This window comes from Pelmatolapia mariae, linkage group LG16_19, assembly GCF_036321145.2.
Source record: "Pelmatolapia mariae isolate MD_Pm_ZW linkage group LG16_19, Pm_UMD_F_2, whole genome shotgun sequence".
Taxonomy (NCBI): Eukaryota; Metazoa; Chordata; class Actinopteri; order Cichliformes; family Cichlidae; genus Pelmatolapia; species Pelmatolapia mariae.
Window position 1 is genome coordinate 60165019 of NC_086241.1, and position 20430 is coordinate 60185448.

A 20430-nucleotide genomic window follows, 5' to 3' on the forward strand; every position below is an offset into this window, starting at 1 on the left:
GTAGATCATGAAAAAAAAAACGTGATCTTCTCTTATTTAATTGTTCATTTTTTAATGATTGTCAAGTATAAATTTGACTCTTTGGCGGAGGATTTTGGCCCTTAGACCTTATGTTTGACACTGCTGGCATGCTACTGTTGCAGAAATAGCAAACACAGCAATATAGTGTAGGGGGCAGTATTTGGCATAGCCTGTTTTAGAGTTTGAAAGCCACAGAGAAATCCACAGTATGTCTCCGTGTTTTTGCTTAGACAATAGGTCCTTCCCATACTGAGACGCTCATGTTTATCAGAGAATCATGGTTATATCCATAACCTCAAGTTTTTAATGATGCCCTCTTTGTTATTAGGTATAACACCACATGTCCAGTTTACCTAAGGAAGTCCTGATTTTATTGTCCTTACTTGCCAGCCTTGTAAGACATAAAGTATTTGAACGATTAATAGCCAAAGTCTCGTTGAATTGCTGGTTTTCTTTGGCACGGTGCTAAATTGCTGATAGACACCTCTGACCTTATATTCAAATTTAAAAGTGACTTGCTGGGACAGTGGATGAAAAGCATGAATAAGCAGGCCTTGCACAAACAGCGCACTACCCCGAGGCGCTATAACTTGGAAGTGAGACATAATTATAGTTTGTGTCGTGGTTGGGTTTATGTTTGCATGCCTCCACAATGTGCCGCGTTTTGGATGTATGCGTGCCGCGCGTGTGCATACTACAGAGCGTGCCCTCTTGTAGATAATTACTGCTACCATTATCGCTGCTGTGCAGAAAATAACTCGAGGGATTGAAATACCAATGCCAATAAAGTCTTTACAATTGTGTTTCGTTTTAATTGGTACTAATTAGTCCAATGAGAGGCCGAGCTGGTGACACAGTGACTTTTCACCTGGATGGAGTAGGTGGCGACACAAGGAGGGCAAACGAGCCCCCTCCATCTGCATGCTTTTGCGCACGCGTAAAATGCATTCAAACGCACGCTCGCATACTTAAACTCTGGCTCATGGCCTATATGAACGAATAGTCACTGAATTCTTTCGGGGCCAGAAGGCAAAAATGACAAGGAAGAGGGATGCTGTGCTCCATCCAAGCCGAGCCGGCTGCGCGGTTTTACGCGCGGTGGCACAACTACGGCCATCTAAAAAGATGCCAAGCCTTCCTGCGGTTATCCTGATTGTGCCAGTGATGCTGTTAGCCTCGGTCAAGCCAGCATCAGCTCATCCTCAATGCCTGGACTTCAAGCCACCTTTTAAACCTCCATGGCACCTGGAGTTTTGCAATCAGTATGAGCAGTTTGGATGCTGCGACCAGGGAACTGACAACATGATCGCGGAGAGGTACTGGGACATCATTGAACAGCTGGAAGCGGCAGGTCATGAGCTCTGTACCGACATGCTGAAGGAAATTATGTGCCAGGTAAATATATTCTCTTGAGTTTGAGGATTACTATTAATGCCATGATCATCATCTTTACTTTAGGTGCACTGCAGTCTTTTCACGTCTGCTGCGGTTTTGGTTGTATGTTCTCCATTTCAAACAAACAAACAAACAAAAAAAGTCCTCACAGAAAAAGTTAGACATACACAACTTGACCTATTGATTCATTGTAGTTTAATCTAATTAAACTTAAGTTAAAATCAATTTAGGGTTACAATAATAAAAAAAAAATCACACAAAAGTTGAGGCATCACTTAACTTTATAATTGTTATAAATGGTTGAATAGAAACTGTGAAATTTTGCTCAAATTTAAAGCAAACTAATACTGGATACCCCCATCAGATATTAAATGTGACTACTAGTGACTGATAGTATTTCATAAAAACAAATATTATCTAACTGTAATTGAGGTTTTAATCCAAAGTGCTTATATTTGTAACAATTATCAATAACATCAGATTATGGTTTCCGCATTTGAACTAAAAACATCTGACAATGAAATCACTATGACATGTTTCCATATTTCAATGTCTTAATGGTAAACCACTGTGTTTGCCCCATCCAGGAATGCTCTCCATATGCTGCCCACCTCTACGATGCTGAGGACCCCTACACACCTGTGAGAGAAATTCCTGGTCTTTGCTTTGACTACTGCTCTGAGTTTCATTCCAAATGTCGCCACGTGCTTAAATATTTAACAGTCAACCAGCTGTTGCTGTACGCCGCAGAGCGCGACGTAACCACGTTCTGCAGCATGGTAGACCTGCCTGACCAAGACTACTGCTACCCTAATGTTTTGAAAAGCTCTGACCTTAATAGTAACCTGGGACAGGTGGTAGAGGACCCAAGAGGTTGTCTCCAGTTGTGCCTGACTGAAGTGGCCAACAATCTCAGGAACCCAGTGCTGATGCTGCACAGTGGAGATGACACACACCGAATGTTTATTGCAGAACAGATGGGCTTTGTTTGGGTTTACCTACGTGACGGCAGCCGGCTGGAGCAGCCTTTCCTGGATATGAGCGGGGAGGTGATGACCACTCCATGGCTGGGGGATGAGAGAGGATTCCTAGGAATGGCTTTCCACCCAAAGTACCGGGATAATGGACGCTTCTTTATTTACTATTCCATCCAGGTCAGCAGTGAACTGGAAAAAATCAGGATCAGTGAGATGAAGGTGTCTGCTTATGACATGAACGTGGCTGATCCCTACTCAGAGAGGTATGCAGAGGGAGGGTCTTTCTTTCATGATGTAGGTCTGCACAAACTACATAGACTTTATTATCATTCAGGGGAGGGGCTGTAATTGCACCAACCTTGCATAAACATGTTCAGGGCTAAACACTACACATCAATTTACGATTTTCTGGGATTCTGAGGACCATTAAAATTCACAACCTACCCTGAACTTTGCAGCGTGAAACTATGAAAATATCTCAGTGAAACAGAAAAAGGAGTAGTCCTTCACTTTGTTTTAGGCCTTCTAAACATTTATTGCTCATAATCCTAAAATTTTACAGGAGATATATTTAATTATTATATCCCCAAACCCCCTATAGTATGTTATAGACCCACAAAAAACTTCAACACTTGTGTTACATTTAGGAGGACTCAGAGAAATGACAACTCTCCAGCAGGTTTTCTTTCTTTGTGCAAGCAAGCATAAGCCAGACACTAACTATAAAACGAGGAGGCAGCAGGAACAATATCCAAATGCAGCACACACAGAGGCAGGAGACGGGAGACGGAAAAAACAACACAGCAAACAATCCAGAGAGAGCAGGGGAAAGTCAAAGGCCATTAAAAGGTTCAAGAGGTCATATACGGTTGATGCTACTAGGGGCGGGGCAAAAAAATCACAAAGGAGAGAAACTGAAAAGTAGTAAAACTAATAACTGTGTGAACAAAAGAGAAGGAAAAAAATACAGAAATAAAAATAATAAGAACAATGCAGGCATGTAGAAGAAAGATAAACAATTAAAACAGACAAAAGAAACAACATTTGAGTTAAAAGCAAACAACAACGCACAATGCATAAAGGTTTCGTGCAAACGTGTTACCAAAATGGTGATCTTTAGATTACTTGTGAGAGAAATCACAGAATCAGCATTCCACAGTACAGGTGCTGTGTTTGATCTGCTCGGGTCCTTAGGCAAATGCGTGGAGCAGACAGTAAATTTACCTTATTTGCCTACATGAGCGAGCTGAAAAGTACTATTTAAGGAGGATGACCACATGTTGGAGAACCAGCTGTAAACCAGCCTGTTTCAGTTTAAGGATTGTTTTGAATAAATTGCTTCACTCACTGCTTTAACAAAGAAACAGGGTGCCAGAGACCATTTCACATAGGTGAGAATCTCTGAGGTAATAGTGCCTTAAGCCTGCTCTGTCATCACTTTTTTCAATAGAATGACATTTTTTACTGTATAGGGAATGAATGACAGACACCAAAGCAGCGGAAGAGTTGAATGCTGGATTAAAGCCAGCCTCGGGCCACACTTCAGAATCTTGACAACCTGATAAAAAAATATTATTAAAAAGTATTTTAACGTATACTTTATCTAATTGTTCTGAACTGCATGCATTTTACATTCAGGTTCATTTTAGAGATCGTGGAGCCAGCCGCAAACCACAACGGAGGCCAGCTGCTTTTTGGTGTTGACGGTTATTTGTACATCTTCACTGGAGACGGTGGAAAAGCTGGGGATCCATTTGGGAAGTACGGCAACGCACAAAACAAGTAAGGTCCTTCAGGTTCCCTCAAGTGAAAATAATAACCTAGTCAAATATGTGAACAGTGTATCACCCATAAAGCCATTACGTTAAGCCTGGTATTGCCGTTGTTAGCTGTTATTTTTATTAATTTAATCTATTTAGCGAAACTTCAGCTGAGTCTCCATAGCCTTCAGCTACACCTACCCTCCATCTATACATACATTTCTGAGTTATAAAGAGTTTAGACAAATATTTGATTATTTTGGCTTTTTTTAAGGCATTTTAGCCTTTATTGGATAGAGACAGAGTAGACATACAAGAAAGTGGGTAGAGAGAGAGGGCCCACCATTCAGAGGAATCGTTGTAAGAGTCAGATGCATTATGCAGCAGTATCAATGTTCTTATATTACTTAAAACTAGTCAGCCATTTAAAACATTACCATTTATTAACTGTTTGTGCAATATGACCTGGCGCTCAATCAAAGCATGTTCATTTAAGAATGACTAATTATTAATCCATTTATCTACACCTTTAGATTGCTTGGTAATAACAATTCTTTCACTTAAGGCCTCTACACTGAGTTTTTCATTTATTTTCTTGGTATCCAGAAGTGCTCTTTTGGGAAAAGTGCTTCGCATTGATGTGGATGGAAATGACCCCAGTGGCATGCCATACAGGATGCCCCCTGACAACCCATTCCTCAGGGACCCAGGTGCCCGGCCAGAGGTGTTTGCTTATGGGGTACGAAACATGTGGCGATGCTCCGTGGACCGTGGAGACCCGATGAGCGGCTACGGCAGAGGTCGGATATTCTGCGGGGATGTTGGTCAAAACCGCTACGAGGAGATTGACATTATTATCAAAGGAGGAAACTATGGATGGAGGGCCAAAGAGGGCTTCGAGTGCTACGACATGAAATTGTGCCAAAACTCCTCCCTGAGTATGTTTTCTGTTCTTATGAAGCTTCCCCAGTGATACAAGTCAAGAGCTATTTTCTGTCTGCTTGAAATGTTTGCCACGTTTTATTTTCATCGTTTTTGATTGTTTTCATTCTCAGAGTTAAATTAGGTTTGTCTTTCTCTGCCACAACAGATGACATCCTCCCTATATTTGCATACAGCCATCATGTTGGGAAGTCTGTGACAGGGGGGTATGTGTACAGAGGATGTGAATCACCCAATCTGAATGGCTTGTACATTTTCGGAGACTTCATGAGTGGGTAAGATTATGTTTATCTGGGCCTTTTCAAGACTGAATTAAAAAAAAAAAAACCCAATTGGTGTGTCTTCTCAGTTACCTTTACATTTTTTATTTAATTCGCCTGCTCGAAGTGACATAAAGCTGTCAACCTTTCAGTCGAATTATGGCATTAGAGGAAGACAGGACAACAGGAAACTGGAAAGAGAGGAGTGTGTGTATGGGTGATACGCAGACTTGCTCTTTTCCCGGACTCATCAATCAACACCACAAGTTCATCATCTCATTTGCTGAAGATGAAGCAGGTAAGGTTTGATCAGTCTCTTTAAGCGTTTATCACAGGATCAGACCCGTGTGACACTGCTGACAAGCTGTTTTTGTCATCCAGGGGAGCTGTATTTCCTGGCTACGTCATACCCGAGTGCCATGTCTGCTTTTGGAACTGTGTTTAAATTCATGGACCCCTCCAGGTATAGTGTCAGGCCAGGTGTATATTACATTTACACATTATGGACGTGCTCTGTGTTAAATGGGAACACCTGCTTGGAGCAACTATTTAAAAAGACAGGCGTGTTTTTCAAACAGGCTTTAATTCAAGTTATGAAAAAGAACAAAAATCCCGGGAGCCAAATAATTATGAATTGCACATAAAGGAAGAATAAAGGATGTGTCTTCCAACAATCTGTTGCATCCTAGGCAGTCACTTTACCAGAGAAGTCCTCAAACGCTAACACAAAATGACAAGAATGAAATTTTGTATCAGTCATTTAAAGCAGCAGGATTCTAACGTTTGACATCTCAAAGGGTTTTTTTCTATAGGATCAAAATTAGGGGCAGGCCCTTACAAGCAAACATTTTTTACTTTCAAGTAAAATCCACTGAGGCATTATGAGTCTGTATCAAGCAATCAGGTCATGATAATAAGGCATTTTAATTGTTGTGAGTTAACACAAATCCTATCCAATCCAACTTGAATCTTGGAAGTACCCTTACTCAGATATATAGAAATTGTTTAGGGTGGAAAGCTTTATTAGAGTTTTCAAAAACTACAGTCATAATAAAAAGAAAGTAGACTTTCTTTCAGTTCTACGTTTTTATGCATCAGTACATAAAAATCTAGTTCTTACCAGGTCTTATATTAGGCAAATATAAGCTCAGACAAACAACAACACATCATACATTAGACTGTTTCATTATTTTTCTAATATAAACTAAGCCAAAATGCTGAAGCAGTGTGTATAAATACTAACTATATCCTCACTGCTTCCATAGGAATTAAAAGGGTAGATAGGATCTAATCAAATGCACTTGATTAACTGATTATTAGCAAGTGTGAGTGTTGGCATTTAGTCTGGAGCGTTCAGGTGTGTTAACACAATGCCAAGTACCAAAAACATCAGCAATGATTTTAAAGAAACAATTGTTACTCCCCACCCATCTGTGCACGGTTATAAGACCATTTCCAATTAATTTCAACTCCATCTCCGTCATTCAACAATGCAAAATATTACTTACACATGGAAAACATTCAAGACAGCTGACAGTCTTCCCAGGAGTGGAGCACCACACTCGGAGAAACGCAAACACAGCATATCAACACAAATACCTCATACCGGCTGCACAGTAGTGGAGGCCATCTTGTGGTCATTGAGTCGACCATGAATTCTATATTCGAAGTTTTCGAGAGTCAAGTGTGAGCCCGTCTGCCCAACAGCTAAAACTTGGCTAAAATTAAGTCATGCAACAGCAGAATGACCCCAAACACAGCAGCAAATCTGCTGAATGAGTCTTAAGTCCTCAACCTGACTGAAATGCTGTGGCAGGACCTTAACAAAGCTGTGTTTAAATTAATGCCTCGAACCTCAATGAACTGAAATAACATTATAAAGAAGATGTTATTGCTGCTAAAAGTGATTCCACTAGTTACTGAATGATTTAGTGTACTTAATTTATTTATTTACTTTTAGTTTCTGCATTTTGGCTTAGTTTTCATTGAGTAAACTGTAATATTTCACAGGTTCATATGAGGTTGTACTCACTTGATAAGAACCAGATGATGTTTTTATGTCTCGACACATAAACCTTAGAACCAAAAGAGTGCGTACTTTCTTTTTACTATGACTTTTTGTTGGTTTTAAGGATGCTGTGGGAAAGTTTTTGTACAGAAAATAACTAAACTTTTTAAATAAAATAAATAACAATATGATTGTGCTGTCCTAAAGAAAACAACAAAGACAGAGTTACTATCTTGTCATTAAAAAAGGGACTTCATTTACTTTTATAGGAGAGCACCTCCTGGGAAATGTAAGCAAAAGCCACTCCCTGTCAAAGTGAGGGGAAAAAAGTTTCCATTTGTGCCAAAGGAATGTAAGTAACTTCAAACTTATCTTTGCATTTCAATCACTTCTTGATGTGTCATTTTTATGGTGTGCGCATACCAGACTTGTTGTAAATCTGAGGTCGTCTAAGAAAGTAAAAACATTTCTTTTAACCTGAAACGTCTAATATTTCGAGGTGCATTGAATATAAACATATACACACCATATTATCAAGTCAATTAACCTGATGTTAGAGGTTAGCGTAAGTGTTACACAAGCCACATTTAAGCAAAATCTGTTCTTGCAGGCCGACAAATTGCCTGGGTTCACTGTTTACTCATGCATGCATGTCCTGAGCAGAACCTGCTTTTTCCCCCTCTCTGGATTTACTGTCTATATGCTGCCAAATTGTATAATCACACTGGGCTCATACATAAAACTATAAAAAGCAGCATCCAGTTTTACATCAAACATATTTAAAATAGAGACAAGCATTCCAAACATTTAGGCTCAGCCAAATATGCACACCATTTAAAAACATGTGGTTGTAGAAGAGTAAAATGGTGAAAATGGGTACTTATTGACATCTGTACCATTTCAGTGACTGTACTGGGCACAAATGAAAAACCTACCAGACCACCGCCAAGAAAATTCAAACTCCCCACCAAACCGCCAGTGAGGAGCAGCCAGATCAAACCTACGACAACTGCAGCAGGCAACTCAACGACGGGCACCGCTGTAAAGGTCAAACCGAAATCATCAGACAAAGACACAAAGAAGAAAAATATGCTGAAACCATGGAAAAAAGACAAAATGCTGAACAAGAAAAAAGCCAGCATACAAGCGAAGAAGAATACTTTGAAGCAGGAATCTAAGAAGACGACTGTCAGCGTCAAAGATAAAGTAAAACCAAAGACAAATCAAACTGCCACAGAGACTTTAAACACTTCAAACGCCCACAATGGCCTGAAAGATAACAAAATCCACACAAAGAGGAAGATCCCCCAGAGGAAAGCTGCGCAGAAGCAAAGTGGACCAAAGATGAAGATTAAGGAATCTACAAAAGAGTATCCTGCCTTTGTGAACAAAACTAAGGCAAACTTCAACGTAAAAAGCAACAGAACACTGACAAGACAGCTTAAGGTGAAGAGCAAACAAACATGAGTCTGATTATAGCTTAATCAGATTTTGTCTTCATGAAATGATAGTGTTGACTGGCACATCTTAAAGCAATAGTTCTACTCTTATTTTCAGCTATGGGAAGACTTATTCCACTCCCATGTATGCACAGAGACAGCAGCTTAGTGCAAAGGCTAACGACAGAGGCAAGCTCCTGAAGACTGGCTCTAATAGAGAATCAATTCACCAGCACTTCTAAAGATTGCTAATTATTATTTCACCTTTATTGTTGACACTGAAGTCTCCAATTCCAGATATCAGCAGCCTCTGCCAAAATGCTGAACAATTCCTTTAAAGCAGTGTTTCTCATATTGGTTACCAGTAGAAAGTACAGCAGTGGCTACTTGAGATTTTTATATTCATTTAAATACCAGTTATGCATATCTCTGAAAATAAACTTCAATAAACTACATTTCATATTCAGCATTCTTGTTTTCAGTGCAGTCGTTTTAGCTGTTGTAACTGTTGAAAGCATCATTGAAGGAGAAAGTAACACATAATGACCAGGATGCCAGTTTCAAAATATGTCAAAAGAAAAATGGATTCATTCTTCCTCTAGGACTTTCTTTTCTTCTGCAGCTTCATAAATTAGACTTTAAAGTCACAAGTGGAAAACATTTAACCTTCCCAGCACCCCAAGGAGAAACTCCAGAAAAACCGAAGAGCTTCATATCAGACTTTACAGGTCTCGGTTAGCATGTTAAATGTTAAAATTCATGGCGAATTTACAAAAGGGAGGCTGAAAAAAATCAAAGAATCAAGGTGAAGCGCAGACTTCAGCCAGATTGAAATGCTGTGGTGGGATCTTAAGAGAGCTGTCCTGTCCACAATCCTCGTGGAACTGAACACTGTAATAAGGCAGAGCTAAAATCCCTCCACAACAATGTGAAAGACTGATAAAGTCACACAGAAAACAAATACTTAAAGGTATGGTAAAAAGAAGACATTTTTTTTATAATATCCTGACACCTAAATCCTGAAAACTGACCAAGGTTGTTCTTTCTTTTTACCATGGGTGCATATTTTTTCTTTTCTACCAACACATTTATCACTGCTCAGGGATGTGCATGCAATTATGCATGTAACGACATTGTTTCCTTTATATTTTATATTTAGCTGCCATAAAATCATTGTTCCAAGTTAAACTCTCCCCTGTCTGTATTTAGAACATATCAGCTTAGTCTAAAATCTAAAGAGACAGCAAACATAAAACACAACTTCTATTTATACCCAGGCCCAGTTTCTGAAATTACTCTAATTTTACAACACATGGAAGTGTTAAAAATAAACATTAACAAGTATCCTTGACTCTCAGAAGCTCTCTGTAATTAAACTCTGCACCACTGATCTTAACTGAAACCGCCGTGACCATGACTTGTATAATGTGTGCTGTAAACGTAAAGCCGCCCCGACTTCCACATGCAGTTGTGCAGCCTGAGGTTACAAAAGTCTCACAGTCCGGCATTTCCTTGGCTTCCGGACTTGATGCCTGTGTCGTAAAATATTTTATAATTTCTATAAAGTGGCTGAAATTGGTGTATTGTTTTGATTTTTGGTGAAAGAAAGGTCATTCAAGGCTGCAATAAGCTTCACATAAGAAGATGAAACATTAAAAAAATCATAGGCGTCACAGCTATAGCTCAATATAATCTTACCCTAGTCATCTGTTTAAAAGCCCCTAATAGCAATGTAATTGTAGTGATTTTGTCCGTTTCAGCTCACACTTGCTCATCACGATCTACAAATCAAGTTCTCGTGAAACAGGACAATATTTCACAAAGACAAATCACAAAAACTGGGTCATAGAGTCGAGCATGGTTGAAAAACCGTATGGTGCTTCACAAATCGACAGTAAGCTCATCATCCACAAGTGTCTGCTTTATACTTCTGATATGACGTGAGCATGCCCAGTCATGACAACAATCCTGCAGCAATACAATGCTTGATAACAGGCATACAGTATTTTGTAATATGACATAAACCTACCATGCGAAGTCATCATATACAGCTCACATTACACTCAATCTTCGTATATAGCCCCACAACACACTATCACAGGACATCATGACATCTATATATGATGTCATGATGGAATACAATTGTACCTGATCCTAATCTGATCCAGGCCAGATTATTCTTAAAATAATCTACATACAATTTGCGATGAACACCACCATCAGACATATGTGGAACATGTGGAGCACTTAACGATTGGTATGTCTGATGTTTTCATCATCATTATGTTAAATAAAATCAACCATAGAAACAACTGAACAAGTAAGGCTTGTTAGGAAGGGTTGACGATAGAAAGCCTCTTCCCTCTAACATGGCAGCACAGTTTAGGTGGAAACTCAAAATGATTTGGGCAACTTGTGTTAACTGAGTCGACTTTAAACTCCTCCTGTACCAAAGTGTTCAAGAGTCAGACGTAAGGCCATCTGTCCAAAAGCTAAAGCTTAGCTGAAATTGGGTACCGTGACTTTAAGCACTCCACATTAAAGGTTCCATATTAAATTGCACTGATTTGGGAAAGAAGTAATTTAAAGTGATGCCGGATTTAAATGTGTAGGTAAGTCTACTATATGTTGCTTAAAACCACAGATTCCTTACAAATTACAGACTCATGTAACTATGTTCCAAGTTCAAGCAGCTGGGTGGTGCAACACAAATCTGCTTTTTAGCTTCAACACAAACACACACATGTTCCTTAAAAAAAGACCTTTTGTGCCGGCGAAGGGGCCATGCAGACATTTGGAAGTGACTCATCCTATTGTGCATCAACCTGTATTAACTCTGTAATTATTAGCTGGAGGGTTTTTAAGTAGAGGGATCACCCTTTGACGTATGGTGACACACAAATGATGGCTTTCTTCACCCTTTTAGAGACGGGTTTTTGCAGGTTTCAGTGTTTTGTCTATTTGTTTGAATTCCTTAGAGTGAGGCTTACATGCAACGAGCTGCCCGATCCTAAATTAAGTACAGCAAAAAACACAAACAACATTTAGTGTATTAGGCGAATGAGGTGAAATTTATTTAATAACCTACCATGAATTTATTTAAATTAAACAGTTATGCCTCTTAATTCTTTAGCCTGTGTCCATGAAATGGGTGCTAACATCCTGTAGTGCCTTTTAGTTATTTATGAATCTATTTAAACAGCTAAAAATGTCATCAGTGCATTGAAAAGTGGTGGAACTGCAATAGTAAATAACCAAAGCCCCGGTTTCTTTTGCAACCTGTGGACGTGTAGTCACAAGGTAAATGGTAAAATGGTAAATGGCCTGTATTTATATAGCGCCTTTACTAGTCCCTAAGGACCCCAAAGCGCTTCACATATCCAGTCATTCACCCATTCACACACTGGTGATGGCAAGCTACACAGTAGCCACAGCTGCCCTGGGGCGCACTGACAGAGGCGAGGCTGCCGGACACTGGCGCCACCGGGCCCTCTGACCACCACCAGTAGGCAACGGGTGAAGTGTCTTGCCCAAGGACACAACGACCGAGACTGTCCGAGTCGGGGCTCGAACCGGCAACCTTCCGATTACAAGGCGAACTCCCAACTCTTGAGCCACGATCGCCCAAAGATGTCTTCCTGCCCCACAAGGCAGGAAGACATCTTTGGTTTACTGAATAATTCTCACAAATCTTTAATAATAATTTAAAAAAGATCTTATAAAAGCCATAAGGGAGAGCAATCTGTTGGGTGATTTTGTGTGCAGACTAAAAATATCTACTGCATAGATGCCATGATTTGTGTGTCCCGTTCGTCCCCAAGGATGACTCACTAGCCTTAGTGATCCCTTATTAATTCATTATTATTTTTATATATATCAAGCTACACCATCAGATTGGATTTGTCATTAAACAGGGGTCTGGGGGTGGAGGGATCCTCCTTCGGAAAATTATGAACGTCAGACACTTCATTTCCTGCATTATGGTGGGTTTTTTATGCAACACTTTGTATCATTTTTCTGCAATTTAATTTATGGTTTATGGAATTACAGGCATATCCTTTTACTCTGCAGACTCTTCATGGTTAAGTTAAGTCATATTGCTCTCTACTGGCCACTATTAGCAACTAAAACTGGGTCAAAAACTTTAGCCAGTAAAACATCCAGTGCTAAAACTGTTTATACTCGTGGGACTACAACGTGTGGGGTTAAAGAGACCCAAATTTGTCACCTGCTGGTCTGAAATAGAGGAGAACCCTATAAAGTTAAGGAGGCCATCTGGAACTTTTTTTTTGTTGTAAAAGTGTCATAAAATCTGCTGTATGTATGTGCTTTTTTCAGGACTACTACTTGTTTTGCTTTACTGTACGCTGCAAATGGATAATGGATTAATGAATCTTTGTGAAGGATGAAGCTGTCACTGCACTCTCCAGAAGATGCTGGAAAACCGTTACAACTTCCAGCTTTGCAATGGACTGAATTTGTTCCCAGTATCTGGTCAAACGAGGCCACCCCTACTATGTTTTATTGTACTCAGTCACACATGTCTGGGTTAAGGTTATGGAGACCCTCTCAAGATGGCCATCTTCATTTTCCTGCCAGTGTAAGTGTGTCCTCATTGTACACAGGGCTGACGGTGGCACAGAGGGAGACTTCTTGAATGTCAATTGAATTTATAACTTAAAGGTCCCTGATGTACCAAATCAAGTCTCTTGGTGATCTTTCATGCAGAGCATTTTCCTGAATGAATGAAAAAGTCACCCTGTCCTGCTTGGATGTTCCACAAGCCCTAAATCCCTGCTTTTTCAGGTGTTTGGAAGAAGGCTGGGCAGGTGTAGAAGCTGTCACAGTAGATAATGCAACCCCATCGCAGACAGTCTTCGTTCACCATTGATGTAACCAAATCAAAAGAAAGCCCTTTAATTTCCCTGTGTACAGTTTGAAGTCTATTTAGCCCTCACTTGGTGGGTTTGTCTTTCATGCATTGCTTGATGGGTAATCTTGGCTTCATAGCAATCATCCTCATGTATGAAATATGCTTCTTCGTATGGTAGTTACTCATTCAGCAATTTTATATCATGTAAAGGAGACATCTGAACTGGTCGACTGAGTTTGTTTGTTTTGTTTTTTTTAAATTGCGTAAATAATTTAATAGTTATAGTAGTTTAAACAAAAACATTGCAAAAATCTGTCTGGTGCTTGTAGCAGTGCTGTGCAAATTTTGGTATCGATCTGACACCAAGTAAATAGAGCACCAATTTTCCATTACCAATACTGTTAACCTATGAAGCTGGCTTATGTAGGAGAGTAGTGTGTCATCAGATGAATCATCAATTTGCAAATTCTGAACACATTTTAATGACCACTAAATCACTGACAGCTTTACTTTTCAAATTTTTTTTTCATAACCCCGTACCGGCAACCCCCCCCGATTACCACAACACAGTGGGCTACATACCAAACCTACAGGATAGAAACAGAGTATCGATCCTATCGTGCTAGTATCAATCCAATACCACCAGCATTGGTATCGATACTATTGCTTGATTGGATTTGGACTGATGTGCCCAGCTCTTGTTTATAGGTAAGGTCTACATTTTACATCACTCCCACTAATGACATTAAAATTGAGTTATTTTTAAATAAAAGTTTTGAGTCCATAACTAAATATTTACCCAGAGAGATGATACAGAAAAGGCAAGATTTCTTTTATTTTCTAATTTTTAAAGTAGTGATTATCACCTTTAAATGTTTAGATCATGTAAAAGTATACAAAAGCAGCCTTGCCATTTTCTAGGAATCACACGAAGAACTTTTAGTATCTATTAAATATACATGAGCAATTAAGCTTGTCCTTTTTAAAACACAAAATAAGAAGATACGACAGTGAAAAAAGGGGGACGTCGAGTGTAAAAAAGGATGCTCCTTTCAAAATATGCCATTAAAAAGTAATTATTAGCAATGAGATGGATGATTTACAAATAGTTTTGCAAAGTTTAATACTAGAGGTGATCAAACCCAGCAGTACATCTCTGCTGTGTTCACTCCAGGAAGCACTTTAGTACAAAGACTTCAGGCGATTTCATTTCTTTCTTCAATAGCAGCATGTAATTTCAGGTTTTAATAACCAGCTGGAATATTGAGCAGATGTTAGCAATATTTTCAAATCAGGTTCTATTAGCTGATTAAAAGGCAGTCAAATCATTGAAAATTGAGACCCTCAAAAAAAAAGAAAAAGAAAAAAAAAGTCTGGGGTGGCGGACTAAATGATTAATACTAATGCTGTGCTACTTTTTTAAATGTTATTTCAAAGCAGTTCATTTCTGTCCATTTCTATTCTACTATTTGCTTACACTACATGAATTTAAGTGCTTTCTTCAGTCTGATATCAAAGACGACTTGTGACTTCTGAGTGTTTTGACTTCAGGTTTGCCCCCTCTCTCTCGACGCCTTCTATCAGCGGGTGATCTTGTAAACCACATCGCCAACCTGAAAGATGCCCGTCTTCTTCACGTTGTGCAGCTGTCCAAACAGTGGAGAAGTTTTATAGATGTGCTTCTCAGATGGTTTGCACAGGCGATAGCTGTGAGTTCAAAGACATTTTAGATGTGACAGACAGAAAAAAACCCCACTGTAAGGTTAAAACATAGACTCACTGGCAACTTTATTATTAGGTACACCTTACTAGTGCCAGATTGGAGATAGCTTTTCTTTCAAAAAAAACTTAATTTTTTGTTGCATATATTCAACAACATTTCCCTGAGATTTTGATCCATATTGACATGATGGCAACACACAGTTTCTGCAGTTTTGACATCAATTTCTGACCCTATAATATGAACATCATAGCAGAAATCAGGGCTCATCAGACCAGAAATCTTTCCAGTCTTTTTTATGTCTAATTTTGGTGAGGCCATGGGAATTGTAGCCTCAGTTTTCTATTTTTGGCTGACAGGACTGGCACCTGGTGTGCCTGCTGTAGGCCATCTGCTTCAGGGTTTGACATGTGTGTGTTCAGAGATGCTCTTCTGCATACCTTGGTTGTAACGAGTGAGTATTGTGGCTACTGCTGCCTTCCTTTCTCACCCTTCCTCTGACCTCTGGTATCACCAAGGCTTTTCTTTTGTCACCTGATGCTTTCTTTGTTTTGGACCATACTCTAACTCCTACCCAGTAGATCAACAGTTTCTGAAATACTCAGTTCAGCCTGTTTGGCACTAAAAACTTTGCCACATTCAAAGTCACCTTTCTTCCCGGATGCCTGCCCCTCCCTAAGCCTGGTTCTGCTGGAGGTTTCTTCCTGTTAAAAGGGAGATTTTTTCCCCTGACTGTCGCTAAACCATTTGCTCATATGCAGTCATATGATTGTTGGGTTTTCTCTTTCCTTTGTATTACTGTAGGGTCTTTACCTTACAATATAAAGTGCCTTGACTATTATTGTGATTTGGCACTCAAATAAAACTGAACTGAACTGTGATGCCCAGTTTGAATGTCAGCAGGCTATCTTGGTCATGTCAACATGCCTAAATGTCATGAAATTGGCTGATCAGAGAATTGCGTTAACGAGCAGATGTAAAGGTGTACCTAACAAAGTGGCCACTGTTTGTACATAGAAATACAACATTACAAAAAAAAAAAAAAAAAAAAAACCACATTCAAATTTAAAAAAAAAAAAAAAAAAAAAAAAAAGCCTTTCCTAATAATAATAATAATAATAATAATAATAATAATAATAAGTAAAATGTTACTTTTTCAGTGTTTCCAGAGGCTCTTTTCTGCTGATTACACCCGTCTCTGGATCGACTGTGGTGAAAAGACACCTGGAAAAAAAAAAAAAAAAATTACAGGTACGTTTGCATCCATTTAACCCCTAAATCATTTTTAACTTAAAACACACACATTCACTTTGCCTGACAATTGCTTATTTCTAAAATCAAACTGCACAGACCAGCAATGACTCTTTGGATTTGCTCTTGTTGGTAAATGTACCGATTCTGTGTCTGATTAAAATGTGCGCGTAGCATCCACAGTGTTACCTTCCACATGCCATTACACGCTGCAGTCGCACGCTGCCAATCTGGAGCTCTTCCCACGAATCCTGAAAAAGCAAAGCAGTTGGTTTTGGAGTTGGAGATAAATTTAGTCCACGCTGTTCACACCAAAAAGGGTGAGTTATTAGTCACAAGTAAAAGGACCAAATGATCGTCTTCTCAGCCAGGAAAAATAAAACAAAAGCTAATCACCAGTACTGCAGACACACATGCGAGCTAATATTTTAAAGACCTTAACTGGCTCTAAACTAGTTTTTGCTTTTCTTTGTAGACAAGTATCAGGAGGTACGAGGATTACTTTTTTAGGCAAAGGCTGAACAACGCACCTCATCGAATGGTTTACAGTCACTTATCACAATGTTTGGGCGGAAGCGCTCAACCGTGACTCCCTTCTCTAACTTGCTGCTGAGATCCTTAACAGAGGCCTCTGACAGCAGCATCACAGGTCCAAAATCTGGGTAGGCCACCTCCTGGATAACACATCACAACAGGATCAGGGCATTTTGGCTTGAAAGATGCATCAAATTTAAGCATTAAAATAAACTACAAAGCATGTAGTACCTCAAATTGTTGGTAAACAGCCTCTTTCTGCGCTGGTTTTCTGGGCCTCATGCAAGGTTCAAAGTGCACCAGGCGATAAGTTTTCTCTGCCTTAAAGTAATGAGTAAGCCAGTGAGACACTTTGTCACCACAATCCCGGCCCTGAATGTCCACGCCAAACACTCTACAGGACAAAAAAGTAAATAAACACAAAAACACAGAAGAAGCATTTATGTAAATCTCAAAGGTTAGAAAAACAACGCCACTGATTATTTGGTCAACTTATCAAAAGATTCAGACTCTGAAAGGCAGAATTATCACTTTATGACTGTATTAATTCACCGACTGGTCCAGATTCAGTTTGCATCCACGTCAAACTAAACTTTACATTCAAAATGCATTCACTTCATAACTTTAGTATATAAGATACAGGAAGAAACTGAATTATTCACCAAAAGAAGACCGAGCAGTATAAATTAAAAGCAGACGTAGCACCTGCAGTCGAGGATAGGGTTGTCGGGCTGTTTGATGGGGAACTTCAGTTCCTCCATGTTTGGTCCGTTCAAGCAAACCTGTCCTCCCTCACAGGTCAGAGACACCAAAACCAGACGTGGCTCCTGTCTGCCTGTCACCATGTGACCGTCCTCTGTCACCATCATCCAGTGTCTGCAAACAAAACACATAGAAAGCTGGATTTCCCTCACCCATCTGCACCATTTGGCATCCCAATTTAATTCCATCGTCTGGCAAGAAATCCACACAAACTCGAGACAATATTAAAGGACTAGCGAATAACGGATAACAAGATGGGAATCAATGACGTCACAGGTTGCCATGGAAAAACTGAGTCACACAGAAATCCCAGATTTACATCACAATTTATTATTATCCCCTGGTTGAAAATTGTTCTGGGTGTCATCCAGAAAGGCTCATGCAAGGTAGCACTGTCATCACATGTATTTAAAGAGTTAGAAAATAGGATGTCCTTTCATAATAAAAGTTCCCTTATAATAAATATCTATACCCAAATTTTGAACTACAGCTCTGTTTTGAATGTATAAATAGCGTGACATCCTTAATGTGTCAGCAAGGAGGGAGAGAGCATTTTTTGAAGTTAAAAATATGTATTATAAGTATAATAGATTTATTATACAACCATGTATAACCACTACAACTATTAAACACTGTCCTCACTGTTATATATATATAAAAAAATCCTCTTACCTACCATTTATATTTATCAGTATTAATTCAACATTAAACAACACTTGGGGTACAAAAACATTTGCTTTTTGAAAACTAGTTTGCGCATTTGAAGAAGCAGTGCTGGGAAACCTTGTGTGTGTGTGTGTGTGTGGGACTCGTACATGTGTTCTCTGTACTCAGCTCAGGTGCTTTTATAATCTTATGACCGTCCCCTTTTATCTGTGTTTTTATCTCACTTTAATCTTAGCTCAGACTAAATATATTTACTTTTTACTTTGCAGGTGCAAATCTGATGTATTTGCCTTCATGTAGCACCTTCGTACAAGTGAAAGTTTTATCCCACACTTTATTCTGTACACTTAAAATATTTATACACCCCATATCCGTGACCAATTTTGAAACACCAGTTAACCTCAAATGCACGTCTTTTCTCTGTGACAGGAAGCCGGAAAACCTGCAGTAAACCCATGCAGAAAGATCCCAGTTGGGAATTTAACCAGGAACCTTCTTGCTGCGAGGTGACAGCACCAACCCTTCCTGCCTGTCTCTGCAGGAATCTGGACAAGTGTGGCGGCAGCATAGGCACCTTGAACTCTGATATTATGACTAATAATCATTTATATTTATTGGCTTTTTGTACAATGAAGCTGTTTTAGGTCAAATCTAAGCGATTTCTCCTGTTGGATTAGACAAACGTCTGTATTCCAGGTTCCCACAGAGACAGGGACTTGCTGTTGAAACAGTAAAACTGCACAGGCATGATGATTATTTATAGTACACTTAAAACCATAAGGAACAGAGGTCAGAGGACACCTTGAAGCAGAGGTAAGAAGTACGGTAGTGTGTGAAATGTTTTAACCATGGCAGTGTGATTTTGTTTAATTGTTTCCCATATTCTTTACCTGAGTAAAAATGCTCTGTTAGAATCTGGTTTGATATCCATGTTGACACAAACACACCCACAAACCAAAATAAAACAAATAATAAATTAATTAATATTTACACAGTAGCTTATCATTAACTATATCCACGTTTTGTACTAGGCTTTTGTTAATTTAAATGCCGATTTTTACACAAAAACTTATTCTCTATATAAACTTTATTATTCGTCAATTGTTCATAAAACATTAACTGAAAAATAATCTGGGGGCTTCCGTGCAGGGGTGTTTCCAGGATTTTTTTAGGGGAGGGTCCATGGGAATATCAGAAAGTTCCTACAGAATTTTTTAAAAAAAACAAAGTGGTTGAAAATTCACTGACTTGTTGTGATTTCATGAATTGAAAGACCTCATGTCTCCTTAAGAACTCAGTAGGAGACGTCGCTGCCCTGCAGTAAGATTTAATGGCGACGTAACGAAGAATGGTTACAGCGGTAAATATCTTTCATTTTACTAAACGGTGGAACTAATTAACAATGTCACGGTTAATTTTATTTATTTATTTATTGCAATACTCACCGATCCTGCAGCTCTCCGAACTTCAGCCCCATTTTCTGGCACTCTGCGAGCGCCAAAGGCACCGCTTTGCCAGACTTGAGAGGGTGAATGAGGAGCTGCGACACTACGCCCACACGAACAGCTTTTTCTGGCTTTCGCAGGTATTTATATCCAAGACCGAGTCCCAGAATTGCAACTCCGGCTCCGCCGATCAGAAGAGCGGCTTTCTTATTCTGGGACACTGCGTCCGCAGCCAGCTTCCTCAGATCCATTTTGAAGCCTCGAAGAATTTTTTGGACTCTGAACTTTTGTTAAAGTGACAGCGGCCTCTGCGTGCGACGTTCAGAGGCCCTGGGTCAGCAGCAGCACGCTGCAGGGAGACCGTTTTATTAACGTGA

At 39.4% G+C, this 20430-nt stretch overlaps 2 protein-coding genes across 2 annotated transcripts; one reads left to right on the top strand and one right to left on the bottom strand.

Annotated features, from left to right (window-relative positions):
* Positions 1–1056: 1056 nt before the first annotated feature.
* On the top strand, positions 1057–12400 carry hhipl2 (HHIP-like 2). Its single transcript, XM_063497749.1, has 9 exons — positions 1057–1416; positions 2004–2656; positions 4032–4175; positions 4760–5091; positions 5244–5370; positions 5508–5653; positions 5737–5818; positions 7633–7715; positions 8268–12400. The coding sequence occupies exons 1-9, from the start codon at positions 1057–1059 to the stop codon at positions 8828–8830; spliced, it is 2490 nt and encodes an 829-aa protein (XP_063353819.1). The 3' UTR covers positions 8831–12400.
* A 1580-nt stretch (positions 12401–13980) lies between these two features.
* marc1 (mitochondrial amidoxime reducing component 1) lies at positions 13981–20358 on the bottom strand. Its single transcript, XM_063498215.1, has 7 exons — positions 20054–20358; positions 17886–18056; positions 17412–17574; positions 17177–17320; positions 16836–16897; positions 16548–16619; positions 13981–15382 (listed from the first exon to the last, which is right to left on the bottom strand). Exons 1-7 carry the CDS (start codon positions 20302–20304, stop codon positions 15256–15258), a joined length of 990 nt encoding a protein of 329 aa, XP_063354285.1. The 5' UTR covers positions 20305–20358; the 3' UTR covers positions 13981–15255.
* Between the last annotated feature and the right edge of the window lie 72 nt (positions 20359–20430).